Source organism: Scyliorhinus torazame, chromosome 1 (genome assembly GCF_047496885.1).
Source record: "Scyliorhinus torazame isolate Kashiwa2021f chromosome 1, sScyTor2.1, whole genome shotgun sequence".
Lineage (NCBI taxonomy): Eukaryota > Metazoa > Chordata > Chondrichthyes > Carcharhiniformes > Scyliorhinidae > Scyliorhinus > Scyliorhinus torazame.
In genome coordinates this window covers 153464068-153491409 of record NC_092707.1, presented here as the reverse complement: position 1 = coordinate 153491409, position 27342 = coordinate 153464068, and the positions used below count along the sequence as shown (strand labels likewise).

The 27342-nt window shown below is 45.5% G+C and overlaps 1 protein-coding gene across 2 annotated transcripts in view; it reads right to left on the bottom strand.

The window, feature by feature from the left end:
* Positions 1–6807: 6807 nt before the first annotated feature.
* LOC140429790 (dnaJ homolog subfamily C member 5-like) overlaps positions 6808–27342 on the bottom strand; it is a 36012-nt gene continuing 15477 nt past the window's right edge. For both annotated transcript variants that reach the window (XM_072517245.1, XM_072517238.1), the window contains exons 4-6: positions 12088–12301; positions 9603–9726; positions 6808–8030 (exon numbers count right to left, since the gene is read on the bottom strand). In XM_072517245.1, coding sequence (XP_072373346.1) covers positions 7933–8030; positions 9603–9726; positions 12088–12301 — 436 coding nt within the window. In that variant the 3' untranslated portion in view covers positions 6808–7932. The remainder of the gene's footprint in view (positions 8031–9602; positions 9727–12087; positions 12302–27342) is intronic.

The following is a 27342-nucleotide window of genomic DNA, read 5'->3' as shown; positions in this document are numbered from 1 at the left end:
ATTCAAGATGCGTCTGGGCAGAGGAATCTGGGTGTCTTTGTTCATGAATCACAGAAAGTCGGTATGCAGGTACAGCACATAAATATAAAGACAAATGGAATGTTAAAGTTTATTGCAAAAGGACTGGAGTATAAAAATAGAGAAATATTGTAATTATATCGGGTATTGATGAGACCACATCTGAAGTATTGTTTCCAGTTTTGGTCTCCTTATTTGAGGATGTGGTGGCATTAGAACATTGAGACTGCGCTGTAACGTTCTATGTTGTGCCGACCTGTGAAACCACTCTAAAGCCCATCTACACTATTTCCTTATCGTCCATATGTCGATCCAATGACCATTTGAATGCCCTTAGTGTTAGCGAGTCCACTACTGTTGCAGGCAGGGCATTCCACGGCCTTACTACTCACTGAGTAAAGAACCTACCTCTGACATCAGTCTCATATCTATCTCCCCTCAATTTAAAGCGATGTCCCCTCATGCTAGACATCACCATCCGAGGAAAAAGGCTCTCACTGTCCACCCTATCCAATCCTCTGATCATCTTGTATGCCTCAATTAAGTCACCTCTTAACCTTCTTCTCTCTAACGAAAACAGCCTCAAGTCCCTCAGCCTTTCCTCATAAGATCTTCCCTCCATACCAGGCAACATTCTGGTAAATCTCCTCTGCACCCTTTCCAATGCTTCCACATCCTTCCTATAATGCGGCGACCAGAATTGCACGCAATACTCCAAATGCGGCTGCACCAGAGTTTTGTACAGCTGCAACATGACCTCATGGCTCCGAAACTCAATCCCTCTACCAATAAAAGCTAACACGCCGTACGCCTTCTTAACAACCCTCTCAACCTGGGTGGCAACTTTCAGGGATCGATGTACATGGACACAGATCTCTCTGCTCATCCACACTGCCAAGAATCTTACCAGTAGCCCAGTACTGTCTTCCTGTTATTCCTTTCAAAATGAATCACCTCACACTTTTCTGCATTAAACTCCATTTGCCACCTCTCAGTCCTGCGCTGCAGCTTATCTATGTCCCTCTGTAACTTGTAACATCCTTCCGCACTGTCCACAACTCCACCGAATTTAGTGTCATCTGCAAATTTACTCACCCATCCTTCTACGCCCTCCTCCAGGTCATTTATAAAAATGACAAACAGCAGTGGCCCCAAAACAGATCCTTGTGGTACACCACTAGTAACTGGACTCCAGTCTGAACACTTCCCATCAACCACCACCCTTTGTCTTCTCCCAGCTAGCCAATTTCTGATCCAAACTGCTAAATCACCCTGAATCCCATGCCTCCGTATTTTCTGCAGTAGCCTACCATGGGGAACCTTATCAAACACTTTACTGAAATCCATATACACCACATCAACTGCTTTACCCTCATCCACCTCATCACCTTCTCAAAGAACTCAATAAGGTTTGTGAGGCACGACCTACCCTTCACAAAACCGTGTTGACTATCGCTAATCAAATTATTTCTTTCCAGATGATTATACACCCTATCTCTTATAAACCTTTCCAAGATTTTGCCCACAACAGAAGTAAGGCTCACTGGTCTATAGTCACTAGGGTTGTCTCTATTCCCCTTCTTGAACAACATTTGCTATCCTCCAGTTTTCTGCCACTATTCCTGTAGACAAAGATGACTTAAAGATCAAAGCCAAAGGCTCAGCAATCTCCTCCCCAGCATCCCAGAGAATCCTAGGATAAATCACTTCCGGCCCAGGGGACTTATCTATTTTCACACTTTCCAGAATGGCTAACACCTCCTCCTTATGAACCTGAAGCCCTTCTAGTCTAGTAGCCTGAATCTCAGTATTCTCCTCGACAACATTGTCTTTTTCCTGTGTGAATACTGACGAAAAATATTCATTTAGCACCTCTCCTATCTCCTCGGACTCCAAGCACAACTTCCCACTACTGTCCTTAATTGGCCCTACTCTTACCCTAGTCATTCTTTTATTCCTGGCATATCTATAGAAAGCTTTAGGCTTATCCTTGATCCGACCTGCCAAAGACTTCTCATGTCCCCTCCTGGCTCTTCTTAGCTCTCTCTTTAGGTCCTTCCAAGCTAACTTGTAACTCTCGAGCGCCCTAACTGAGCCTCCATGTCTTGTCTTTACATAAGCCTCCTTCTTCCTCTTGACAAGTGTTTCGACTGCTTTAGTAAACCACGGTTCCCTTGCTCGACCACTTCCTCCCTGTCTGACAGATACATATTTATCAAGGACACACAGTAGCTGTTCCTTGAACAAGCTCCACATTTCGATTGTGCCCATCCCCTGCAGTTTTCCTTTCCATCCGATGCATCCTAAGTCTTGCCTCATTGCATCATAATTGCCTTTCCCCCAGATATAACTCTTGCCCTGCGGTATATAACTATCCCTTTCCATCACTAAAGTAAATGTAATCGAATTGTGGTCACTATCACCAAAGTGCTCACCTACCTCCAAATCTTACACCTGTCCTGGTTCATTACCCAGTACCAAATCCAATATGGCCTCGCCTCTCGTTGGTCTATCTACATACTGTGTCAGGAAACCCCCCTGCACACATTGGACAAAAACAGACCCATCTAAAGTACTCGAACTATAGTGTTTCCAGTCAATATTTGGAAAGTTAAAGTCCTCCATAACAACTACCCTGTTGCTTTCGCTCCTATCCAGAATCATCTTTGCAATCCTTTCCTCTACATCTCTGGAACTATTTGGAGGCCTATAGAAAACCCTTAACAGGGTGACCTCTCCTTTCCTGTTTCTAACCTCAGCCCATACTACCTCAGTAGACAAGTCCTCATCAAACGTCCTTTCTGCCACCGTAATACTGTCCTTGACTAACAATGCCACCTCCCCCCCTCTTTTATCACCTTCCCTGGGCTTACTGAAATATCTAAACCCCGGCACCTGCAACAACCATTCCTGTCCCTGCTCTATCCATGTCTCCGAAATAGCCACAACATCGAAGTCCCAGGTACCAACCCATGCCGCAAGTTCACCCACCTTATTCCGGATGCTCCTGGCATTCAAGAAGACACACTTTAAACCATCTTCCTGCCTGCAACTTTGAAACCTTACTCATGACCTCACTACTCTCAACCTCCTGTATACTGGAGCTACAATTCAGGTTCCCAAGTCCCTGCTGAACTAGTTTAAACCCTCCCGAAGAGCATTAGCAAATTGCTCCCTCAGGATATTGGTACCCCTCTGGTCCAGGTGTAGACCATCCCATTTGTAGAGGTCCCACCAACCCCAGAATGAGCCCCAATTATCCAGAAATCTGAAACCCTCCCTCCTGCACCATCCCTGTAGCCATGTGTTCAACTCCTCTCTCTCCCTATTCCTGTCTCGCTATCACGTGGCACGGGTAACAACCCAGAGATAATAACTATGTTTGTCCTAGATTGGAGGCAGTTTGGAGGAGGTTCACCAGATTGATTCCAGGGATGAAGGGATTGACGTACGAGGAGAGTTTAAACCGTTTGGGCTTATACTTGCTGGTGTTTAGAAGGACGAGGGGGGATCTGATCGAGGTGTATAAAATACTAAACGGGATTGATAAAGTAAATGTAGATCAAATGTTCCCTCTTGTGGGTAAATCTAGAATGAGAGGTCACATATATAGGTTGAGAAGCAGTAGATTTAGAACTGAGATAAGGAGGAACTAATTCTCGTAGAGGGTGGTGAATTTGTGGAACTCGCTGCCCCATAGTGCGATGAAATCTGAGTCATTAAATGTTTTCAAGAAAGAAATAGATATATTTTTGATTTAGAAAATGTGTTAAAGGGATATGGGGAACAGGTGGGGAGGTGGATTTGAGACCAGGAAGAGATCAGCCATGATCTGATTGAATGGCGGAGGAGGCTCGAGGGGCTGAATTGCCTATTCTGCTCCTAATTCCTATGTCCTATTTCCCCATGAGGTTTACTGGATAGCAGGAGCTTTTTTTCTTTCCTTTTTGTGTCCAATTTAGCAGAATTGGTAAAATAGGGAGACAAAGCAGAACATGCTACAAATTAAACCATGACAGATGGACAATGTTGCACAGGCTCAAATGGGGAAAAGGAATATTTAGGGTGGAGGTCAGAAGATCTTAGTCCCAAGAGATAATGATGCATGGAATGGACTCTGTGCAGGGTAGTGGAGGCAATGCTCTCAGAATAATTTTAAAATGTCCAACATCTTCACAGTAGAGTGAGGTGGCACAGGACTATGGGGTTTTGAATGGGTGCGTTTAAATGGGCTGCAAATAGCCTCACCCAAACTAGTCTGGTGAGCCTATGAGTGTTCAGGTAACAGGTGGATCGGAGGCTCAAAACATCGGAATCCCATCTTTTAAAAGACAACTAGAAACGAGTGTCAGCTGTTAAAATGCTTTGACAAAATCTCAGAGTTGTAAGATAAATTATACAGCTATAAAAGGGGATTTCAGTGAGACAGCCTGTTTTGATAATCTCTTGAATGGGCAAAAGTGCCATGATTTTATTCCGTTCTAAAGCCAGCAACTGGATAGAGATGTCATACACTTATACGGTTAGTTATGTAAAGGTTCCAAGGTGCTTCACAGGATGAGTTATCAGTCACAATCTGACACTAAGCCACAAGAAATGTTGGGCCAGGTGACCACAGGCTTGGTCAAAAGGGTAGGTTTTAAGGAACATTTTAAAGAAGAAAAAGTGAGGTAGTGAGAGAGGGGATTTGGGAAGGAATTTCAGACCTTAGGCCATGGGCATAGCTGCCATTGTGGAATGATAGAAATTTGGGAAACGCAAGAGGCCAAAGTTGTAGGAATATACGTATCTCGGAGGACTGTAGCTTACAGATGCAGGAAGAGGATGAGGCCATGAAAGAATTTGAACAGAAGGATGAAAATTTTAAAATGGAGGCTTTGATGGACCAGGAGCCAATGTAGATCAGTGAATACAGTGGGTGATGCATGAACAGAATTTGCCGTGGGTTTTGGGTGAGCTCATACTTACTTTAATGTGGAAAAGCATCTCAAAGAGCTTTCTTATCCACAGTGAATACTGATTATGCCATTGGGTCTATAAAGGTAAAGAAGGTTCTGACTCCTGCCGTGTACTCATGCTGAATTTCTCCAGATTCATCAGCCCCAATCACACATTTCAATAGGGCTGCTCAACAGTGGAAGCTGAGGCCTTGGCTTACCCACATCCTCCCCAACCCAGGGACATATCTGCTGCATTCCTTCAGATCAGTGATCTCTGCACAGGATGTTAATTGAATGTAGGAGCTTCCAGGTTTAGAATTACTCAGTATCTTGCAGGAAAAGGCATTCACCAATTGAACCATTAAGGAAATAAATTCTGCATTAGGATAATGGCTTAGGATAATGGCTATCTGCCTTTTTACAACATGGGCCAATAATTGAGGCTCCCTACCATTTACACATCTTCTTCAGCTCTCGCCTGTTTGATTTTATTGAAACCAGGCCATATCCTTAAAAATAATCTTTTTTGTCCCTTTGTTAAAATAAATTTAGAGTACCCAATTAATTTTTTTCCAATTAAGGGACAATTTAGCGTGGCCAATCCACCTACCCTGCGCATCTTTGGGTTGTGGGAGTGAAACCCATGCAAACACGGGGAGAACGTGCAAACTCCATATGGACAGTGACCCAGGGCCGGGATCGAACCTGGCACCTCGGCACCATGAGGCAGCAATGCTAACCACTGCACCAACATGCTGCCCCCTCCTTTAAAAAAATCTTCATAGATAGGCACTTTGTTTACTGTAAATATAAAAGTCGCCACAAGTCCCAGAGGACCTTTTGAGAGAGAACTGGCCGGTGGGGATTTAACCTGATGATCACCACATCTCTGGCGAGAGGAGAGAATGAAAAGGCAGGGCCTCCATGAATAACCTCAGACGGTACGGGAATTTAACCTGTGCTGTTGACATTGCTCTACATCAAGAACAGCAATCACATCAAGAACAGCAATTAAAGTTTTCAGTGAGAGGCATCAATGTCATCTCAGGGTCTTGTGCTGTGTATCAATGTTTTGTATTTTTTCATTAATCGCATTGAGCTGACAGCCAAGTGCCAGGGTGGGGAGGGGGTGCAGTGCTCCAACAGAAACCCATCCTCAGGCCATCTGGGACATAGGTGACTCCTATATAACATAGATCAATACCATAAATTATGAGGGCCGGATGCATATATTAGGCTTGCATTCCCTCGAGCTTAAAAGTTATGAATGAATTAATCAAGGATTTCAAAATGATTAAAGATTTCCATTGGATAGATAGCAAAAAACTGTCTCCTCTAGTGTGAAGAATCCAGAAGAGATTGGTAAAGAAATTAAATAATACTCAACTGTCCAAATCTTCATATTATTTTCCAGCAATAAAAACCATGAGATTGTGGTCAGCGATGACTATTGTTTGCAAAGCATAGCGTACAGATCAGTTTGGTGCAGAGGTACAGGTGAAGCATTAGATGGCTATCAACTGTGCCTCCATCAGCAGCATTAGTAAAATCACTGGACGGAATTCTCCACAATATTTCTAAGTGGTGAGATTAACACTGAGTGGGTCGGCATGATGCAGATCGCAATCCACCCACACTTAGTTGTTTGGAGCTTGGGGAGATTTCCTCCAGGAAAGAGATGTGCAGAACCTAAAAACACCGGCCAGGCCAAGAACGCCCCGAGCTCCAGACAGCGTTACAGCAACAAGCCCTCCTTCTTGCTAGAAGAGACCTCCACCCCCCATCTGCAGGTGACAGGTCTTGCCCATCACTGGTCCCAGTGCCCCCCCCCCCCCCCCCAGTGACTGACACCGCTGAGAGATCGTCGAAGGCCTCCCTTTAAGGCCCCTCCCTCCATGTCCCCTCTTTCAGGCACCTCCCCTCAGGGTACTGCCAGGGCCCTATCCCCAACCATCCAGTGCCTCCAATGGCCTCTGAGCCGCCCGGCGAGATCCTCATGCTTGGTCTCCATTGATAGAGACCAGAGTGATTACCACCTGCCTCACGCTGCGCTGGCAGTGGTGGTGAATCCTGGGAGCTGGGAGACTCTGGCTAAAACCCAGAAACGCACATTTAAATCTGCAAATCTGTGTCCAGTACAGAGAGCTGGGAGCATCGAGCTCCGTTCGACACCCGGCGGGACTCTCCCGCTATTCTCCAGGAGTTTATAGTTCGGGACTAGAAACCAATCCAAAAGTTCAAATCCTACCATGGCAAATTGTGAAACAGAATTCGATAAACATGGCAAGTGCACTGTGAAGAATATCAACCAATATGCTTTAGGAAAGGGAACATGCTGCTCCTACTTGGTCAGGCCTATATCTGACTTTAGTCACACAATAGGATTGACTTTCAGTTCCCATTGTTTGAAGGAAATTAGGGATGGGCAATAAATGTGGTCTTGCCAGCTAAGAGCAACTGTGGATGGCCTAATTTAATGCCAAGCATGATGCTGCACCCATTGCGCTGACCTGTAACACATCATCTTCATATAATTTCAACTGGCCTTGATAGTTCCTGAGCTGTTGGGATAATGGAAAGATCAATGGCTGAGGATGTGTAAAGCTTTGGATTTTCTGCAAAGGAAGATGATTTTTCACTCGGTGTGAACATGGGTGGCAATTCTTGGATTTGGAGAGTGGACTCCCGATGGAGAAACCTGTGTCAAAAAAAGAACTTGGGATGGACAGACACGCCTCTCATCCCAACAGTAATTGCATCTGTGGTTGATCATAATCCATGGGAGAATGGATTATGCATGTTCTGTGGAAGGAATGAGTTTCATGGACTAAATGGCCTTGTGTGCTTTAGGCCCTTAAGATTTCTTTATCGAATGCTAGATGATAGAGAATAGTGACTTATTTTTGAAAATTCTCCTAAGTCCTCAAAGGGTTCAATTGAGCTATCTCCGCTAAAAGCAAATGTCTCATTCTCCTTATTTAACTGCGTTGTAGGTGTAATCATACTCCTGGTTTAGTGGACTGGTTTCGCTGTGTATGGTAAATGGCTGATCCAGAATAGGGTTTGAATCATCTGAAACAAAAAATAAATGTCACATTCAAGATAAATGCATTAAAATAATAAGGATTACGCACTGTGGAAATTTAGTCATTGGATAACACTTTGGTTTCGGTCTCAAAGGTTGTGGGTTCAACTCCCGCTCCAAAGTCTTGAACAGACAATCCTGACACTCCCAGAGCAGTACTACTAAGAGGGTGCTACACTGTTGGAGGTGGCATCTTTCAGATCAGAATTAAAACTCATCATTGTCAGATTGCTGCCAAAATTGACTGGTCCCTTGACATTATAACAGTCACTACACTTTCCAAGTAATGCTCTTTGAGGCATCCTGAAGTTGCGAAAAGTGTTGCCTAAATGGAAGTCTTTCCTTCATTCTATTAGGATTTTATACTCCCCAAGTGTTCACGTGGTCTGGTAGGTAAGGGTACCATCTTGATAGCACCAAACCTCAAGACACCAAAAGGTTTTTGGTTCAATCTCTGCTATGTGCTACGTTTGCTCATCTCACCTGGACGATTGATTGAAACAATATAAAGTGGAAGAACAGCCAGTCACACCTGCCCCGACACCAGAAATTTCCACTCCACTTTAAATGATCTGTCAAATTGTCCATCCTGCTCATGATGATTCCCGTGGTGGGCGGGGCTGGAAAATTTACCCAGTCTCATCAAAGCTGACCAATGTTGTGTCCAATCTCTCCCATCAACCTGCTCACTACCCCAACTTTCTGATTGAAACTAATTCTCACACACTAGCACCTCCAACAAAGCTCATTGTGTATTCCTAAAATCTCTCATTGAATGTCCAATCTCTGCTAGTTATCAAAGCCTGCCACTCTAGTACTTATAGACGCCCATTAAATCCCATCCCTCTTGTATCTTAACCCTCCCTTAAAAATCCATTCCTCTAGTCCCTTATGCTCTCAAATATATCCTTAACTCTACGACCCCATCGAAGCACACCAGTGTCCTCACACTCCCATCAAGACCCATCCTCCAATACCCTATCTCTCCAATCCAACCTGATTCCTCCAGCACCCAATCTCTCCCACTGAAACTCATTTCTCCAATATCCTAACTTGAAACCTATCACCTAGGAGTGCATGGTCTCCAATTCACCTCAGCAGCAACCTGTGGACTAGGGAAGTGTCCTGGTCACCTGCTGGAAAGCACAGGTGTTTAGCAAATGGCCACGGTGCAGGGCAAGTCGGCTGTATTCAGCCATTCAGGGATGAAGTCAAAGGTTCATGGAAATCTGAAACTCTCTCCCCTAAAAGCTGTGAAGCCGGAAGGACAATAGGAGCTTTAAAGATGGAAATGGATAGAATTTTGGTTGGATAAGGGATATAGATCACTGGTGGGTAAACAACAGCATTATGATCATCAGCTGTGATCTAATATAATATGGACCCAAGCCAGAGGGGCTGAATGGCCTTCCTCCTGTAGCTATGCTCCATACCCCAGTGGGGATCAGTACCTTTAGGAAGGCAGGGTGAAAATCAAATGGATGGACACAGGAGTTAGCATTTTCAAACAAGTCTGCAGGATGTTTAAGTGTGCACCTCCATCACTGTGTGTTTCTCACCTGTGGGAATGTCCTCTGGGCTCAAATTGGTTTGATCAGCCTTTGGGAAACACTTGCCGCAGCAGAAGCAACAACACAAACAGCAGCAACAGCATGTGATGACCGTGCAGAAATAGGCCAAAAACTGCAAGACAAACAAACAATTCAATGCACAATTACAGAAACCAAGTAACTGAGACCAGGCATTACAATCTTCCCCCTCCTAAACCTAAGAACCTGAGTCCCAACAGTAAAGGCACAAAAACACAGTGCTAGTTTTGGACCAGGCATGTTCAAGTTTTGAATGGACCAATTTGTTAGGAAACAGTTGATTGTATGGTACTACAATTGATTAAGTTTTATATTAATTTCCTTACTTGAACAATCCAATAACTTTTCAACTATAGCCGATTTCATTAAAGTTTGATCAAGCCTTTGATATAAACAGTTCCTGCAACTTGCAACAAAACTTTGAGAGATTAGAACTCCGGGTGATGTGTAGATTACATGGCATTATGTACTTTTTTTTATCTTTTAATTTCACAGAGGCGCAAGAGAGTTGTGACATTTTCCCGATAGATGAAGTTGGTAAGAAGGAATTGTATTGATTCGACAAAAGTGTTTGTAGCCGACGTGCTTTGTCCAGAATGGTGGGAAAGTAACACGCTGACTGATGAGTCAAAGGCATTTGATTATTCATGAATTTGTGTAATTGTCTTCTGCCTAAAGTTTGATTGATGGATCAATCAGGATGCGTAAACCTGAAGCTATTGATACGAGAATGAGAAGCAGATTAAGGAATGCTGAAACATAATGAGATTGAGGAGAGATTCAAGGGAAGAGAAAGCAGGATTAATTTGAGGTTTGATCAAACTCAACTGATAATGTGTGTGCATTCTCCAGGGAAGTTGTAAGTTTTTGCTGCAAGAGCTGCTGTGTTTAATTATTCTCAAGAATAGTTCTTAACATATACTTAACTAATCTGTCACTGTCTACCTGGAATACTATAAATACCAATATTTTGTTTGAGTATTTTGAGTAAGTACACTCATCCTCTAACATGATATCGTAGAATGATACAGCACAGAATGAGGCCATTTGACCCATCTGCCTCTTTGAAAGTGCTATCCAATGAGGCCCACACCCCGCTTTCCCCTTAACCCTGAAAATGTTCTCTTTTCAAATATTCATCAATTGCCTCCTCAAAGTTAATATTGAATCTGCCTCCACCACAGTTTGGCTATGTTTAAAATATGAATGAATGCACATCAAAAGCCATTTTAAAGTATTTTTCCTCCGCATTTTCATGATATGAACTTGTCAGCTATTTTAAAAATTTCAATTAACTTTCATCAGCTTCTGGTTGAGCGGGGGGCTATGATCCTGATGCACATTCCCTCAGCATTGCACCGAGTTATTAGCCTAGATTCTCCAATCTCTGATGGTGGGTGCACAGACATGGAGCCAAGGCTGATACCTAAGCGACGGAGGAAGAGTGTGCAGGACAGAGGATCTGGAGTTGAAAAAGAATAGAAGACGGCTTAAAGATACACTCTCCAATGTCAAGATGAGAAAAGAGTTGTGTTAGGCTGTGATGGTACAACATTTAAATGGTCACCAATCCTCACCATAGAATCCCTACAGTGCAGAAGGTGGCCATTCAGCCCATCGAGTCCACAGCAACCCACCAAAAGAGCACCTACCAAGCCCACTCCCGTGCCCTATCCCCGTAACCCCACCTAACCCTTGAACACTCGGGGGCAATTTAGCATGGCCAATCCTCCTAACCAACATTTCTTTGGACTGTGGGAGGAAACCAGAGCACCTGGAGGAAACCCATGCAGCCAAGGGGGAATGTGCAATTTCCACACAGACAGTTATCCAAGGCTGGAATTGAACCCAGGTCCCTGACTAACCCCAGTGCTAACCATTGTGCCACCCCACCATCTTACATGTGGAGAAGGGTGACTTGATTAAGGGGCTGGAGGGCACCCCATGCCCATGGAACCTTAACTGATTCATGAGAGAAGTGGGGATAATGGAGACAAAATTTTGAACATGTATCTCATTTGACACATGGTCCCACTGTCCCACTGCAAATGCATTGCCACTGTGGGAAAAACAAACATGGTAATGGGCTGGGGTTGCCAATCCTCCAGAATGGTCATGAAGGCGACAGGAATTAAAACTGAATCGCCCAGACACGGAGAGCAAAAAAATTGTTGGGGAACTAAAATAAAACAGTGCTGCATGTTATTTGCATTTCTTTGAACAATTTTATTCATACCTCATGTAAATAAATTGGAGATTTGGGATAAAAGTATAATGAAGAATCACCAAATCGGATAACCACATGGGGAGGTGGGGCGACGCGAGGAATGATGTGTTGGTGACCAATGATAGGAGCATGGGAACAGAGTGATTGGAAATGAGTGGTTAGGTAACAAAATCTGTGTCTAGCCAGTGTTGGTGACAAGAGGCGCAGTGCGCCAGCAATGTAGCTCACCTTCATGCAGCAGTTATTCTGTGAAGCCAGGATGTTTTCCCCATCCTCCCCAAGCATGGAAGCCATTTGCAGTCCGACTGAGCCATATGAATCATAGATGCGCTTCTTCTTTTCGTCTGAGAGTATGGCATTGGCTCTGTTTATTTCCTTGAACAGGTCGGCCGCCGTGGGATCATCCAGATTTTTATCCGGGTGGTATCTCAGTGCCAGCCTTCTGCATTACAACCAAACACAAAATCAGTGTCAGTCAAAAAAGACTGACATAGGCACCGTTACACAAGCTTGAAGAAGTCAGCACTCGGTCCTGAGCTATGGGTGGTTGCCTCACTAGGGATGTCTTCATTGGGCCTCCTGAGTTTACATCGCCTGAACTCCCGTTTTAGTGCCTCTCCCTAAACGTTCTCTCTTTCTCCCTGTCCTGAAATTCTTTTTCTTTGAATTTTAACTCAAGTCCCTGTTGTTACAGCTGTATCTTTGCTCAGGCTGGTCTGCCTTTTTCAGTTCCTTCAAGTTCAGTGTTCAAATGGTTTGCCACATGTTTCAGGATGTCCATTTTCCGAGTGCTGTATTGCGAGGCAAGCATTGAGGCAGGGTTAAATCACAACTGGGACTTATTTAACTAAGAAGAACTTTACATACAGAACAATACAACTACTACACAGGTCTTGTTCCCTCGACTCCCAAGCTAACTGTGAGCAAACCCCAGCAAACCCCAACAACCAGGTCTGCGCCCAAACCCCTGATAGGCTAATGTTCACACACTTTGTCCCCATAGGCTCCAGGCCTGTCATGTAGCCCCCAAAGGACTGCCCCTTAAATGGGCCACAGTACCACATTCCTCCCCCCTTAAATTGCCTTGCAGATCCCTGAAATACAATGTATAGAATTTTGAAAATGCCAATAAAAAGATTGATTTTTAAAAAAAGTTTATCAGGTGACTTCCTAACTTTTGCTGAACGCCTCAACTTGGCAACACCTTTTCTAGGTTGTAGACATCGGAGTCTACAACAAGGGCAGGCGAATTGGTAGCTTCCGTAGTAGGGGCAGTACTGACTACCTCTTGAACTCCTACTGTAGCCCCTGATGATTCCCCTTGAGAAGATCTCAGTTCTAACACCACTGACTCAGCTAGTGGTATACTGGGTTTGGGTCTACCTGCCCATTTGCGGGAATTACAGTTTCTCTCCTCAAATGAGCACCATGTTGTCTCGCTTTACACCTCTGAGTGTCTATGGCAGTCCTGGCAACAACTCTCCCAGGTAACCATTCTGGTCCTACACCAAAGTTCCACATGGATACTAAATTGTCTGTTTGAAACAACCCTTCCTTCATGGCTGTAACATGGTGGCTTTTCTATGAGGCCTCCACCCTCCCTGACAAATTTGGAAAAATTAGGTTAAACCGGGTCCATTAGCAGCCCAGCTGGGGTGACCACAGTAGTGGTATGCGGGTTTGTATTGAACACGAGCAAGAAGTCCGCGGAACAAAGCAGCAGTAGTCGATTAGCATGTTTGGACTGTTCTTTCAGTCGGACTGTTTGATGCAGGGTCGTAGGGGGCGGTTCTTACATGCTGGATCCATTGGGTTTAAAGAAGAGTTGAAACTCTTAGACTGTGAAGGCCGTACCATTTCCTGAGACAATCACTTTGGGTAGGTCATGGATGGCAAAAATTTGTTGCATCTTGTCCACAGTGACCACCACAGTGGTTGAATGCATAAGCTGAGCATCCAGCCACTTTGAGCCGGTGTCTACCACAATCAAAGACATAATTCTGAAAAAGGGACCTGCAAAGTCGTTGTGGAGCCTCATCCATGGGCTCCCCGGAAACTCCTAAGGGTGCAAACTTGCTGCAGGTGGAAGATTGTGTTGAGTCTGACACTGTTTGCAACAGTTGACCATACTTTCGATCTCCTTGCTGATCCCTAGACACTCAACATAACTCCTGGTCAACAGCTTCATTTTGGGTTGGCCAGGTGTAATCCTAGGTGAAGAGGCTGCCACCCCAGGGGTGGCACTATCACTCTGCAACCCCACAGGTAAACCCCGTCCTCATAGTGATTTTGTCCTTACATTGCATAAAGGGCCTAATTTGTTCTGACTTCTCAAAATGCCAGCCCATGAAAACCATCTTTTTAACTCTTGACAACGCAAGGTGTCTATTGGTCCAGGTCTTTATGTGGCAAGATGAAATAGATAGAGTGTCAAAAAAATTTCAAGCCAGGCCGATCTCCTGTGGAGTGAGAGGTTTGGAAATTGTTTAAGGCTGTGGAAGTCTGGTCAACGCATTAGATATCTGGGCTCCCGGTCCATGTTGGCAGGTTTATGAATATGCAGCCAAGTGCAGTGCCCATCGTTGCACTCGAGCCGACCTATTGGCAGATTGGGTTTATCCTCACAAAAAATGCCAAGTAATGATTTATTGTCCAAGATGATGGTGAAGTGGCGGACGTAAATATATTGATGACATTTTTTATGATATAAATGACAGCCAGACTTTCTTTGTCGCTGTCAGAATATTTCCTTTCAGCATCCAACAGTGTTCTGGATGCAAAGGTGACAGGCCTTTCCGCACCATCTGCCATATTGTGCCAGAGTACCACATTGATTCCATATGGTGATGCATCGCAAGTAACTACGATGGGTTTATCCAGGTTGGAATGGATCAACAAGGCCAACGGCTGCAAGGCCTGTTTGATCTGATTGAAAGGCTTCCTCTGGGAATCTTCCCACTCCCAATGTTGATCCCCTTCAGCAGTTGATGCAGGGATGTCAAAATGGTAAATAGGGTTAAAAAAAAGGACTGTAAAAATTGACCATCCCTAAAAAGGACTTAAATTCCAACATATTCCTTGGTTCATGAACCCGATTTATTGCCATTACCTTATCTTCAAGTGGGTGCAATCCCTTCGCATCAACTCTGAAACCTTTAGGCAGCACAGTAGCATTGTGGAAAGCACAATTGCTTCACAGCTCCAGGGTCCCAGGTTCGATTCCAGCTTGGGTCACTGTCCGTGCGGAGTCTGCACATCCTCCCAGTGTGTGCGTGGGTTTCTTCCGGGTGCTCCGGTTTCCTCCCACAGTCCAAAGATGTGCAGGTTAGGTGGATTGGCCATGATAAATTGCCCTTAGTGTTCAAAATTGCCCTTAGTGTTGGGTGGGGTTACTGGGTTATGGGGATGAGGTGGAGGTGTTGACCTTGGGTGGGGTGCTCTTTCCAAGAGCCGGTGCAGACTCGATGGGCCAAATGGCCTCCTTCTGCACTGTAAATTCAATGATAAATACATGACCGCATCAGCCTGAAATGTGCACTTCTCTCCCTTTAGCTGAAATCCGCCTTATTTAAACCTCCAAATTTGCTCTGTGTTCCTCTGGTGCTGCCCCATCACTAGAACATTGCCAAGATACACAACAACCTTCTGAATTCCATGAAGAAGGTTCTCCAGACACAGGCCGAGGAAACACCGAAGGGCAACCTCATATATTGGAACAAACCTGTAGTGATCTGTACATACATCTGCACATACACCAGGGACTGCAGACAGATGTAACAACCACAGCATCACTAGAGGGCATCAGAGACGGGTATAAAGGGTCCAGCCCAAGGTAGGATCCGCCTCTTTCAGAAGCACAGGGCTAGTGAGCAGCAGCACAGAGACAGCTCAGCATAGGCAGCTTACCTTAGCTTCACTGGTCATACCTCTTGACTTGATTATATCTAGTTAAGCTCTGGAAACAGAATGAACCCACTGAATAAAGTATTTGTGTTAACTGGAAGTCTACAATCTTTATTCAGACTTAGAGAATAACATATGATACCAGGAGTGATTTCAGAAAGCTAGCTAGACACCAGCAAGAGAAGAAAAACTTAAACCGGATATTCGGCTGTGGAAGACTTCACAGCAAATGGATCCTCGACGACTAACTGATTCGATGTAACTTGTTGGAACTCCATGGCAGCTGGAAACAGCCGGTAATTTAAGTTATAACTGGAAAATGTTTGACCAGCTGTTCCAAATATTTATTACAGCTAATGATTTAAGCACTGCCTCTGATGCAACAAAAATAGCCCTACTACTCTCAACAGGACGGCATGAAGCTAGATAAATCTATAATTGCTTTAATTACTTAGAAGGTGAGGACAACACCAAATTAGAAGTTCACACAAAAAATGTGATGAACGCTGTACCAGTCCGTCTGGTGTGATGCTGGAAAGATTTAACTGTCGTCAGAGAAACGGAGGGCCCATTTCTGATTTTATTACAAATCGTAAGTTAATACCACAAGGCTGTGATTATGCTGATTTCAGAGACACTGTGATAATGCATCAATTAATTTCTGGACAAGCTGATAAAAATTTGAGGGAAGAACTTTCACAAATTAAGTATCTAACTCTAGAAATCGCTATACAAAAATGCCTTGCTTATGAACAAAAACAAAATCAATACTTTGAGTCTCTACAAACACAGAATCATCAGTTAGAAAACAAAATCGGTAAAAATGGCGCGAACACTCACCATGATGCGGAGGCAGGGTTGAATCGGAGGAAGACGGAGGTTCTGAGCGGTGGCCATCTTGAGAAGGGAGCCGCACATGCCCAGTTGCGAAAAGAGTGCACAGTACAGGAAACTCGGAGTGCGCATGGGCAATCGAGGCCTACGCATGACGTCACGAGCGTCATGACGTCAGAGGACCAGGACCACGCCCACTTAAAAGGGAAATGCACAGAAATGAACAAAAAGAGATTTAAAGCTGCAAAACCCAATTTTCTTGCCTCAAAAGACAGAACAATGCACAAACTTACACCAGCAGTTGAAAATAACTTTCACAACGCCCTGGAACAAGCAGTTAGCACCGCCCTAGAAGATGATATGATCCTTGTAGACTACGACTCAGACGAAGATTTCATCTTGGGCGATGGCTACCCCAGTATCAAATCCGAACCGCAACTAGAGGTGTTGTACCGTGAAGACCCCGCCGATGAGTTCTCCAGATTGGGGAATCTTCAGCCCAGCATATATGACATCCCAACTCATGAGTGCAGGATTATGCTGCGGCCTGACGCCAAGGAACAGAGAGTGGTCCACGCACCACGAAGGGTCCCAGCCTCCACACAAGATGATTTGTTCATTGAACATAAAGAGAACGATCACGACTCCGAAACAAAAAGCGATGATTTGTCTATCGAACAATACACACAATACTGCTCAGACATGGCTGAGTTATTCGGAGATCCTGATCACAGCATCAGCAACACGGTTGAAAAGCTCAATACGACTCTTCTCATGGTAGATGGATCCAATACCATGGTGCCATGGCAGATCGTCAATACATGGGATGACAGCAGTACCCAAGATGAAGACGATGCCACACAGAGCACAGAACAACTCCCTTGAGAGAGCACAGATCGACTCTACAGTGAGAACACTGCACGACTCCACAGAGAGAGCGATGAAGGACTCCACAGAGAGAGCAATGAAGGACTCCACAGAGAGAGCAATGAAGGACTCCACAGAGAGAGCGATGAAGGACTCCACAGAGAGAGCGATGAAGGACTCCACAGAGAGAGCGATGAAGGACTCCACAGAGAGAGCGATGAAGGACTCCACAGAGAGAGCGATGAAGGACTCCACAGAGAGAGCGATGAAGGACTCCACAGAGAGAGCGATGAAGGACTCCACAGAGAGAGCGATGAAGGACTCCACAGAGAGAGCGATGAAGGACTCCACAGAGAGAGCGATGAAGGACTCCACAGAGAGAGCGATGAAGGACTCCACAGAGAGAGCGATGAAGGACTCCACAGAGAGAGCGATGAAGGACTCCACAGAGAGAGCGATGAAGGACTCCACAGAGAGAGCGATGAAGGACTCCACAGAGAGAGCGATGAAGGACTCCACAGAGAGAGCGATGAAGGACTCCAGAGAGAGCGATGAAGGACTCCACAGAGAGAGCGATGAAGGACTCCACAGAGAGAGCGATGAAGGACTCCAGAGAGAGCAATGAAGGACTCCACAGAGAGAGCGATGAAGGACTCCACAGAGAGAGCGATGAAGGACTCCACAGAGAGAGCGATGAAGGACTCCACAGAGAGAGCGATGAAGGACTCCACAGAGAGAGCGATGAAGGACTCCACAGAGAGAGCGATGAAGGACTCCACAGAGAGAGCGATGAAGGACTCCACAGAGAGAGCGATGAAGGACTCCACAGAGAGAGCGATGAAGGACTCCACAGAGAGAGCGATGAAGGACTCCACAGAGAGAGCGATGAAGGACTCCACAGAGAGAGCGATGAAGGACTCCACAGAGAGAGCGATGAAGGACTCCACAGAGAGAGCGATGAAGGACTCCACAGAGAGAGCGATGAAGGACTCCACAGAGAGAGCAATGAAGGACTCCACAGAGAGAGCAATGAAGGACTCCACAGAGAGAGCAATGAAGGACTCCACAGAGAGAGCAATGAAGGACTCCACAGAGAGCAATGAAGGACTCCACAGAGAGAGCGATGAAGGATTCCCACAAAGAGAGCGACACAAGCCTCCACAAAGAGAGCGACGCAAGCCTTCACAGACAGCTCAGTGACAGATTCAAAAATGGAAGCAAGCAAACACTCCATAGCGAACGCCATGCATGTACAAGACCATGACGATCTATCAAGCTTATTTGAGCCACCAGAAGAAGACACTGAATGTCTACCCACTGTCTGTGAGACAAGTGACGAAGAAATCACAATTCTCATACAGGATGTGCAGGATCACAGCGAGAATGACAGATCTCAGCTCATCTGCACAGAAGCACTCAATAATCAGAGGACGGCCACCCAAGAGTCCAGAGAGACCACGTCAATAGAAATCTTGACGATTTTGACTCCAGAAAAGGAGCACCACAACCCATAACAAAATGAAATCGTGAAGATTTTGACTCCAGAAAAGGAACACAAAGAGACTCCAGATGATTCAAATGAACCTGAAATGACTCCAACAGAGGAGCACCTAGAAATCAATGATGATTCAAGTGAACCAGAAATGACTCCAGAAGAGGAGTGCCAAGTAAGCAAAGAAGAGGAATCGAATCCACCACAAATGACTGATGTCACCAACATCAATGCAACATCAGATCATTCTCACAATTCTCAAACTGATACGCTCAATGTAGCAGAGACCACAAAGAACACTGACACAAATAACTGTGCAATGACTCAAATCATCCACATGGCACACTCATTGAGCACAACAAGAACAACAATAACCGCAAGAAGCACATCAGAAACAAGAACAACAGCAACAAAAACAACAACACGCTGGGATCTGTTAGAGATTCGACCTACAACGCCAGTATTTCCCACACTGGACTTGACCGAGTCCATTTGTCCACAGGACGTTCCTCGCCACTCAACGCCAGACAGTACTCTTGATGACATCAAACCATCATCCCTACTACCAACGTTAAGACGCTCCAGCAAATGCCGTAAGGCCCCCATCGGGCTAGGTTTGTGACGACACTTCAACACACGCACAAGACGAATATGGACATTTCTCACGATGGATACAACACAGTTAATTGTTTCTGTATTACTTTTATCATTTTCACAGTATGCAGGTTTGCATATTCTCACCACTTGTTATGTACAGTTTTCTTGCGGCCAGTCTTGAAAACATGTTCAATAAAAGGGAGGGGGGGGGGGGGGGGGTGGGGATGTAGTGATCTGTACATACATCTGCACATACACCAGGGACTGCAGCACAGATATAACAGTCACAGCATCACTAGAGGGCAGCATCAGAGACGGTTATAAAGGGTCCAGCCCAAGGTAGGATCCGCTTCTTTCAGAAGCACAGGGCTAGTGAGCAGCAGCACACAGTGACAGCTCAGCATAGGCAGCTTACCTTAGCTTCACTGGTCATACCTCTTGACTGAATTATATCTAGTTAAGCTCTGGAAACGGAACAAACCTACTGAATAAAGTATTTGTGTTAACTTGAAGTCTACAATCTTTATTCAGACTTAGAGAATAACATAAAGCCTTTGTGGGGCTTTTTGGTAACAAACCTTGTTTATTCACCTTCCAGCTCAAGCTGCTGGTACACATGGCCTAAATCCAATTTGGTGTATTTGAGGTCCCCTGCCAACTTGGCATATGAATCTTCTATCCTAGGGTCGGATATTTATCTATTTTAGCAGTCCTGCCCACTGCATCTTGTAACCACTGCAAATTTGGACTGTGGGGTCCAGCTTCAACACTCGGATGGTCAGTGCTGTCCATTCTGAAAACTGTACTGCAGTAATTATCCCCAGGTCTTCCAGGCGCTTCAACACAACCTTTACCTTTTAGTGGAGAGCATAAGGCACCGGTCTGGCGCAAAAACAGTTTGGTGTTGCTTCTGGCTCGATCTAGATCCGTGCTTTCACTCCTTTGATACACTGAGGGCTGGATTCTCCGCAGCCCCACACCGAAATTGCGTTTGGCGCGAGGGCAGAGAATCAACATTCGCGCCAAAATCGGGCCTGGCGCCGCTCCTGAGATTCTCCGGGAACTGAGAATTGGTGATTTTGCGAATTACTCCGCGTGACGGGGGGGGGGGGCCATTGCCAGAGGCCCACCCAGCGATCCTCCGCTCCCAGCCGGCTGAGTTCCCGGCGGCATGGTTCTAACCACCTATTGCCGATCGGGAACCACATGTGGCGGCTGCAGACTCCGTCCCCCCCTGGTGGGGGGCAGGGGGGGGCTTATGGGCGGCCGGGGGTTACATTTCGGAGCTGCCTCTGCTGTCCGAGTCCGCCATGGCACTCAGCGCGGCCGCTGGACTCGAAACCGGAAGTGTGGGGGCCATATCCGCAGCTAAAGCTGCGTGAATTACTCCGGGTCCCTGCCAGCCCCCTGAATGCAAGTGAACCGGTTTATCTTTTTTTGAGGAAACACGGGAGTGGAACACTAGCGTTTTTACGCCACGTGGGGACATAGCCCCATTTTGGAGAATCCAGCCCCCTAACTCTCTCTGGAGGACCTCATGGCATTTCCGTAGAAGTTCCTGGAAAACCCTGTCAGTGATGCTGAACTTTTCTGACCAATTCAACTTGATTTTATTCAGCCAATTCCGCCCCATGAGGTTTGGCTTTTGTCCCTTCATTACGATTAAAGGCAGCTGACATCTGTCGGTATGATACTGGTGTGGATGCCACCCCCAATATCTTCAGTGCCTCCCCAATACAGATGGCTAAGGTGGCTGAAGTGCTGCTGAGATTCACAGGCTGCAGGCCTTCCTGCAGATACCTAAACATTTGCTCACCCACTACTGGGGCAGCCGCCCCTCCATTGACCTCCATTTTAAGTGGCCGGCCGTAGATGGCAAGAACAATCCCAGTGGGGGATGTTTTACTTAATCTCGCCATGCTAAGTTTTTCTTCAGGGTCTTCCTCAAGCTTGTTCACTGGAGTCGCCGACTTTTTTTGCACGCTTGGTATAGACTGTTTGACTTTGTATCTGGCCTTCTTATTACATTTTAAACAGATGAATTCCTACACTTGCATCTGTATTGGGAATACTCTCCTCCACAGCAGGAACAAGCTTCTAACCCTTGTGACTGCCGGTTACTTTACTTCTTCTCTGGCTCAGTTGCTTCCTCGCTTCAGGAACCTCGAATGGCTGCCACTTCCTGCCACAAATGGTTCAACTCGCCTTGCATGCTTTGTAATTCAAAAGTGCTTTGTTCGGTGCTTTCAGTCGCTTGAGCCAAGTCAACCACTTTGTCCAAGGATATCTTGATTTCTGCCAGCAGTTTCTTCTGAATTTTTAAGTTGCTGATCCCACAGACCAACCGGTCACGCAGCATGTCACTGAGAGAAGTACTAAATGTACAATGTTCTGGCATTGTAATGTTGAAATCTGGCTAAAAAAGAAAATACCATTTCTCCAGGACGTTAAATGGTTCTATGAAATTTACAGTGCTATATAATATGGAGAGTCAGGGATTGTAGTGGTCCCTAACTAGCTGCAACAATTGATCAAGGACTTTGAGTCCTGAGCCTCCAGAGATGTTAAGCTTCGCACAAGGTTATATGTTAGAGGGCTGCAAACTGTAAGTAATATTACTTTTTGTTTGATTTCTTCCATGATTTCACTGGCAGTGAAAAAGTAATAAAGCCTTTTGACATATTGGTCCCGACTTTCACCCTCCTTAAAAAGTGATTAAACGGATCCATTTTCCCCAGTTTTGGCATAGCTATTCATCTGCTGGCGATCTTTTATCTTTTCAGGACTCTGGGAGGTCACTCTTTAACCACGTTCACGTTTCGCCAGGTTTCCTTAAACTGGATTGATTTATTTTCATCACCAATGTTTTATTGCGAGGCAAGCGACGAGGCAGGGTTCAATCACAACGGTGATTTATTTAACCAGGAAGAACTTTATATACAGAATAGTATAACTACTCCACAAATCTTGTTCCCTCACATCCCAAGCTAACTCTGACCAAAACCCAACAGCCAGGTCTACACCCAAACGCCTGATAGGCTAACATTTGGGTGCTCCTTGCCCGTAGCTTCCGGGCCTGTCGCGTGCCTCATGAAGGATCGACCCTTAAAGGGGCCATGCTACCACACGTAGCTTTTGGCCAGACCCCTGGCACAAAATGCCTTGCAAGGGGTAGACGTTTTAAACTGTCCCAAATTACGTCATCCTGTTCTAGGAAGGCACTGGCTTAGACGGTGGACAATTTGTTAGTACTCTAGTACTGCATCAAAAGAAATCCTGTCGTGGAATTTTTAAATTACTTCTCAGGATCAATTTGGTTCCCCCCTTCCAATTTCTCTTATTTGTCTCTGGGTTCAATTTGAATGCTAGCCCCCAAATTTCTGTTGCAACCAGGTGAGGCAGGGTCAATAGACCTATCCTCGTTTGACTGCAACAGGGTTTTTAATCTTTAAAAGAGGTTATACTTACCAATTCAGTGTCTACTTAACTGTTTTATGTGCTGTGATTATAAATAAATAGTTAGGCAAGTTTTCTCGAGTTGAACAAAGTAAGGAATCCGTTTTATCACACTAAAAATCTGAACCAGATTATTAAATTATGTCCTGACTTCCGTAAGCATATACACACGCCAACAATCAAAACCACACACAGAAATACAGATTATAGAGCAGGGGAGGATAGTTTTGGCCAATTTTAAGTTCATTAAAAACATTCACAATTTGTAGCTTGCTTTCATGTCTGGCTGTAGATAGTTCAATGGTTTTGTTTTGAATTCTTCCTTTTTAAAATCTATGTCTATTGCAGTAATGAAGACACAATCAAATTTAGTAGACAGGGCTCAGGCTTTAGATTGGGGGAGGGGGGGGGGGGGAAGAGCAGGAGGCTCTCTCTCTTTCACTGAACTGCTGGTGCTTTTTCATGGCCCTTCCCTGATCTTTGACTTAATAGGAAACGGCTCCTGTCTTCTCCAATACGACCCCAGGGATCTAGCTGGAACCATCCCCGAGGTTCTGTATGTATACGGCATCTTCTGTTTCAAATGCTCTCGCCGGCCTCCTGGCATCGTAATTCCTCTTTTGGCTTTCCTGTTTGGACTCCACCTTCCCCATCAAATTGGGAAATAGCAGGCTCAGCCTGGTGCACCTTCGCCGTGACATCAATAATTCCACCAGGGCGACTCCCGTCGTGGTGAGAGGTGTGGTTCGGTAATCAAACAGGAATGGAGCCAACCTTGTGTCCGTGGAACCCGCCGGCTGTTTCTTCATTCGATTGTCTGTACCGCTTGCTCTGTCAAACCATTGGACGACGAGCGGCACGGCGCCATCTGGATGTGTTTGATGCTGTCTGACTTCAAGAACGCCTGGAACTCCTCACTGGTAAAGGCGGTAGCACTATCAAATATGAGGACCTTTGGTATGCTGTGGGTACAAAGACTTTGCCAGAGTTTTTCTATTGTTGTGTGAGAAGTTGTGGAGGCCATGCCATGCACTTCCAGCCATTTAGAAATGGCGTCGACCATAATGAGGAACATTGATCCTAACAACAGACCAGCGAAGTCTATGTGCATCGGTACCCATGGTCTACCTGGTCATTCCCATGGGTGTAAGGAGGCCGAAGATAGGAGGAGCCTCTGGTTCTCCAGGCACGAGGAGCATTGCTTTACCAAGTCCTCGATGTCAGCATTGAGCCTGGGCCACCAAATGTAGCTCCTTGTGAGCATCTTCATCTTGGATACCCGGAGATATCCCATCAGAATTGGTTGCCGACCTGGGTGGAGGACAACTACCTGGGATCCCCACAGGATAGTACCATCTTCACACTTAGTTCTTGTCTTTTCGTAAGCAAGGGCTTCATGTTGTCCATGGGATGTCTTGGATCCCAGCATTGAGAATCATATGGCATAACTTGGTCTCCTTCTGAGACCAAGCTCTAATCTGTTTTGCAGATACTGGCAAGGTAGCTAAAAAGTTTAAAGTCATGATGACTTCTTCCAGCACCAACAAAGGAGCTAAGCTTGCTAGCAGCAGGATGTGGCTCACAGCAGCTGTGTTGGCAATAGGTGCTCCAGGGCAATGCTCGAGGGAGTATTCATAGGCTGCCAGTATCAAGGCCCAAGGAACTGAGCTGAGGCGATGAGGGGAATTGCTTTATCTTCTGTGAAAAGGCCCAGCAAAGACTTGTGGTCTGTTATGATTATAAAATGTCGGACATAGACATACTGATGGAATTCTTTCACAGCAAAATAACAGCAACCCTTCCTTTTCAATCTGTGAATAACGCTGCTCAGCGTCCACCAGGTTCCTGGGCATGCATGCAATGGGCTTCTCCATGCCACCGTCCCGTTGATGTGCAAGGACTACACACACACTCCATCACATGTCAATATTAGTTCTATTCTGGGGTCATAATGGGCCAGTATATTCAAGAACAGCTGTTGCTGTTTTACATTTGCGAAGGCTTCATCCTGCGGTGCCTGCCATGACCACCTTTGATGTTTTTTCAATAACATGCGCAGGGGCGACAGCTAAGTGATCAAATTTGGGAAGAATTTCCCTTAGTGATCTATCGGCCTAAAAGAAATTTCAACTCTGGTGTTTCGCTGGGTCAGCACCACCTTGATGGCCTTGGACTTTATCCTCCATAGGGAGTAGGCCTTTCCTATCTATCTGGTATCCTAGGTGGACCATTTCACCTGCCTGGAATACACATTTCTCTCTTTAGACGTACGTCTTCATTGAAAAATTGCCTCAAGACCGCCTCCAAGTTCACTAGGTGCTCTTGTTCAGTGGCCCGTGTGATTAACACATCGTCGAGATATCCTGCCATCCTGGGCAGCTCTTGGAGAATATTTTCCAAGACATGCTGAAAGATGGCACATTCCAACGGGACTCCGAAGGGTAGGAGTTTATATTTGTTCAGGCCCTTAGGGATGTTACCTGTTTACTTGCTGGATATTTCTCCTAGTTCGATCTGGAGATAAGCATGGTTCATATCCAGTATCGTGAAGGTTTGACAACTTGCCAATTTGGCATACAAATCCTCTACACGTGGCACAGGGTACCAATCCAGTCGTGAGACTTTGTTGACTGTAATGGAATCTCCACAAAGGTGGACTGATTTGTCAAGCTTGAGGACGGGGACCACTGGCACAGCCCACTCCATGAACTATACTGGCCGTATTATCCCAAGGCTTTCCAATCACTCGATTTCCATCGTTACCTTTGCAGTGAAAAGTATGGAATTGGCCGTGCCCTGAAATATTTTGGTAAGGTGTCGGAATCCACATAGATCTTGGCTCTCACTCCTTTTATTTTATTGAGGCCTTCTTGGAATCATTCAGGGTATTTATTAATAATCTCGTAAAATCCTCCGATCCCTAATTTCAAAATTTCCAGTCAGTCTAGTTGGATCTTCTGGAGCCAGTCCCTGCCCATGAGATTGGGTCCTAATCCTCGAATGACTATGTGTGGGAGTCGTGCAGAGTACTGTGCATAAACTACCGGAGTACCCATAATCTTCAAAGGATCTCCAGTGTACGTGGCTAGTCTGGCCCTGGTGGGTTAGATTTAATGTTTAAGGGCAGAATACCCGTTTGGAGATGCTGGAAATGTTGGTCCCCCAATGACGGTGGCTCCAGTATCCATCTCCATCTCTAAGGAATGACCGTTGACAAGCAGACTTATTCTTATCAGGGTGACCTTTGTAGATATGATGCAATTTCATTCTCGGAGGGCTGGTATACTTGCAAGGCATGAGCCCGAGGTGACTTTTGCTTTTGGCCTGGGCGGCTCATGTACTGCTGATTCTGGCAACATTGCCCGGATTGTGCCTGGGTTATGCCCTTCCACAGCACCTACATTTGTGATCTTCCAGGGAGATCTCCCGGTACCTCTGGCCATTTAAAAAAATGCCAGGATGCCCTTTCGGAATATTGGGTTGATGGTGGGTGAGGCACGTGGATGCCTTCCCCGGATACACTGTCTTCTCTATGCGAGGACCTTCCCTCCAACCTGAGAACCCTACTATCCATCATCCCTTTAAGTTCTGGTGTCCTTTCTCAGCATTCTCCTTTTTGAGGTCTAGGTTGGACTCTGTCAGTAAGGTTTTCTGGGTTGTAACGTTGTTAATCCCACACACTACTGCGTAGCATCTCAGTGAGGGAGCAGGCCAATTCGGAGTACTTTGCCAACTTCCGCAATCTAGCAAGGAATTCCATAACGGATTCCCCCAAAGTCCACCCAGCTGTTTTAAAATGGTGGCATTGGAGTATTATGGGCGGCTTGGATTGTAATGGTTTCTCACCAGGTCCATGAGCTCATCGAATATTTTGGTCTTATACGTTAAGCTGGATAGGTTAAAGTTTTGATAATGCCAAACATTGGGGCTCCGCATCCTCTTAGGAGGATTACCTTTTGTCTCGCATCCCCTTCAATGCCATTGGCACAAAAAAATAGCACATGCTCTCATCATACTGATCCCAGTCCTCTACGTTTGCATCATATGGCTCAAGTTTTCCAGAGAAAGGCATTTCCGGGTGTGTTTGTTTGTTTTTTCGTAACTGGAGTTTAATCCAGTGTTTGATCGTCATCGAACAATATAATAATTCCAGGAGGGAGTGGCACGTGCCGGTGATGCAGTAGTTAGCACTGCTGCCTCACGCGCGGAGGATCCGGTTTCGATCCTGGCCCCGAATCACTGTCCGTGTGGAGTTTGCACATTCTCCCAGTGTCTATGTGCGTCTCACCCCCACAACCCAAAAGATGGGCATGGTAGGTGGATTGACCACGCTA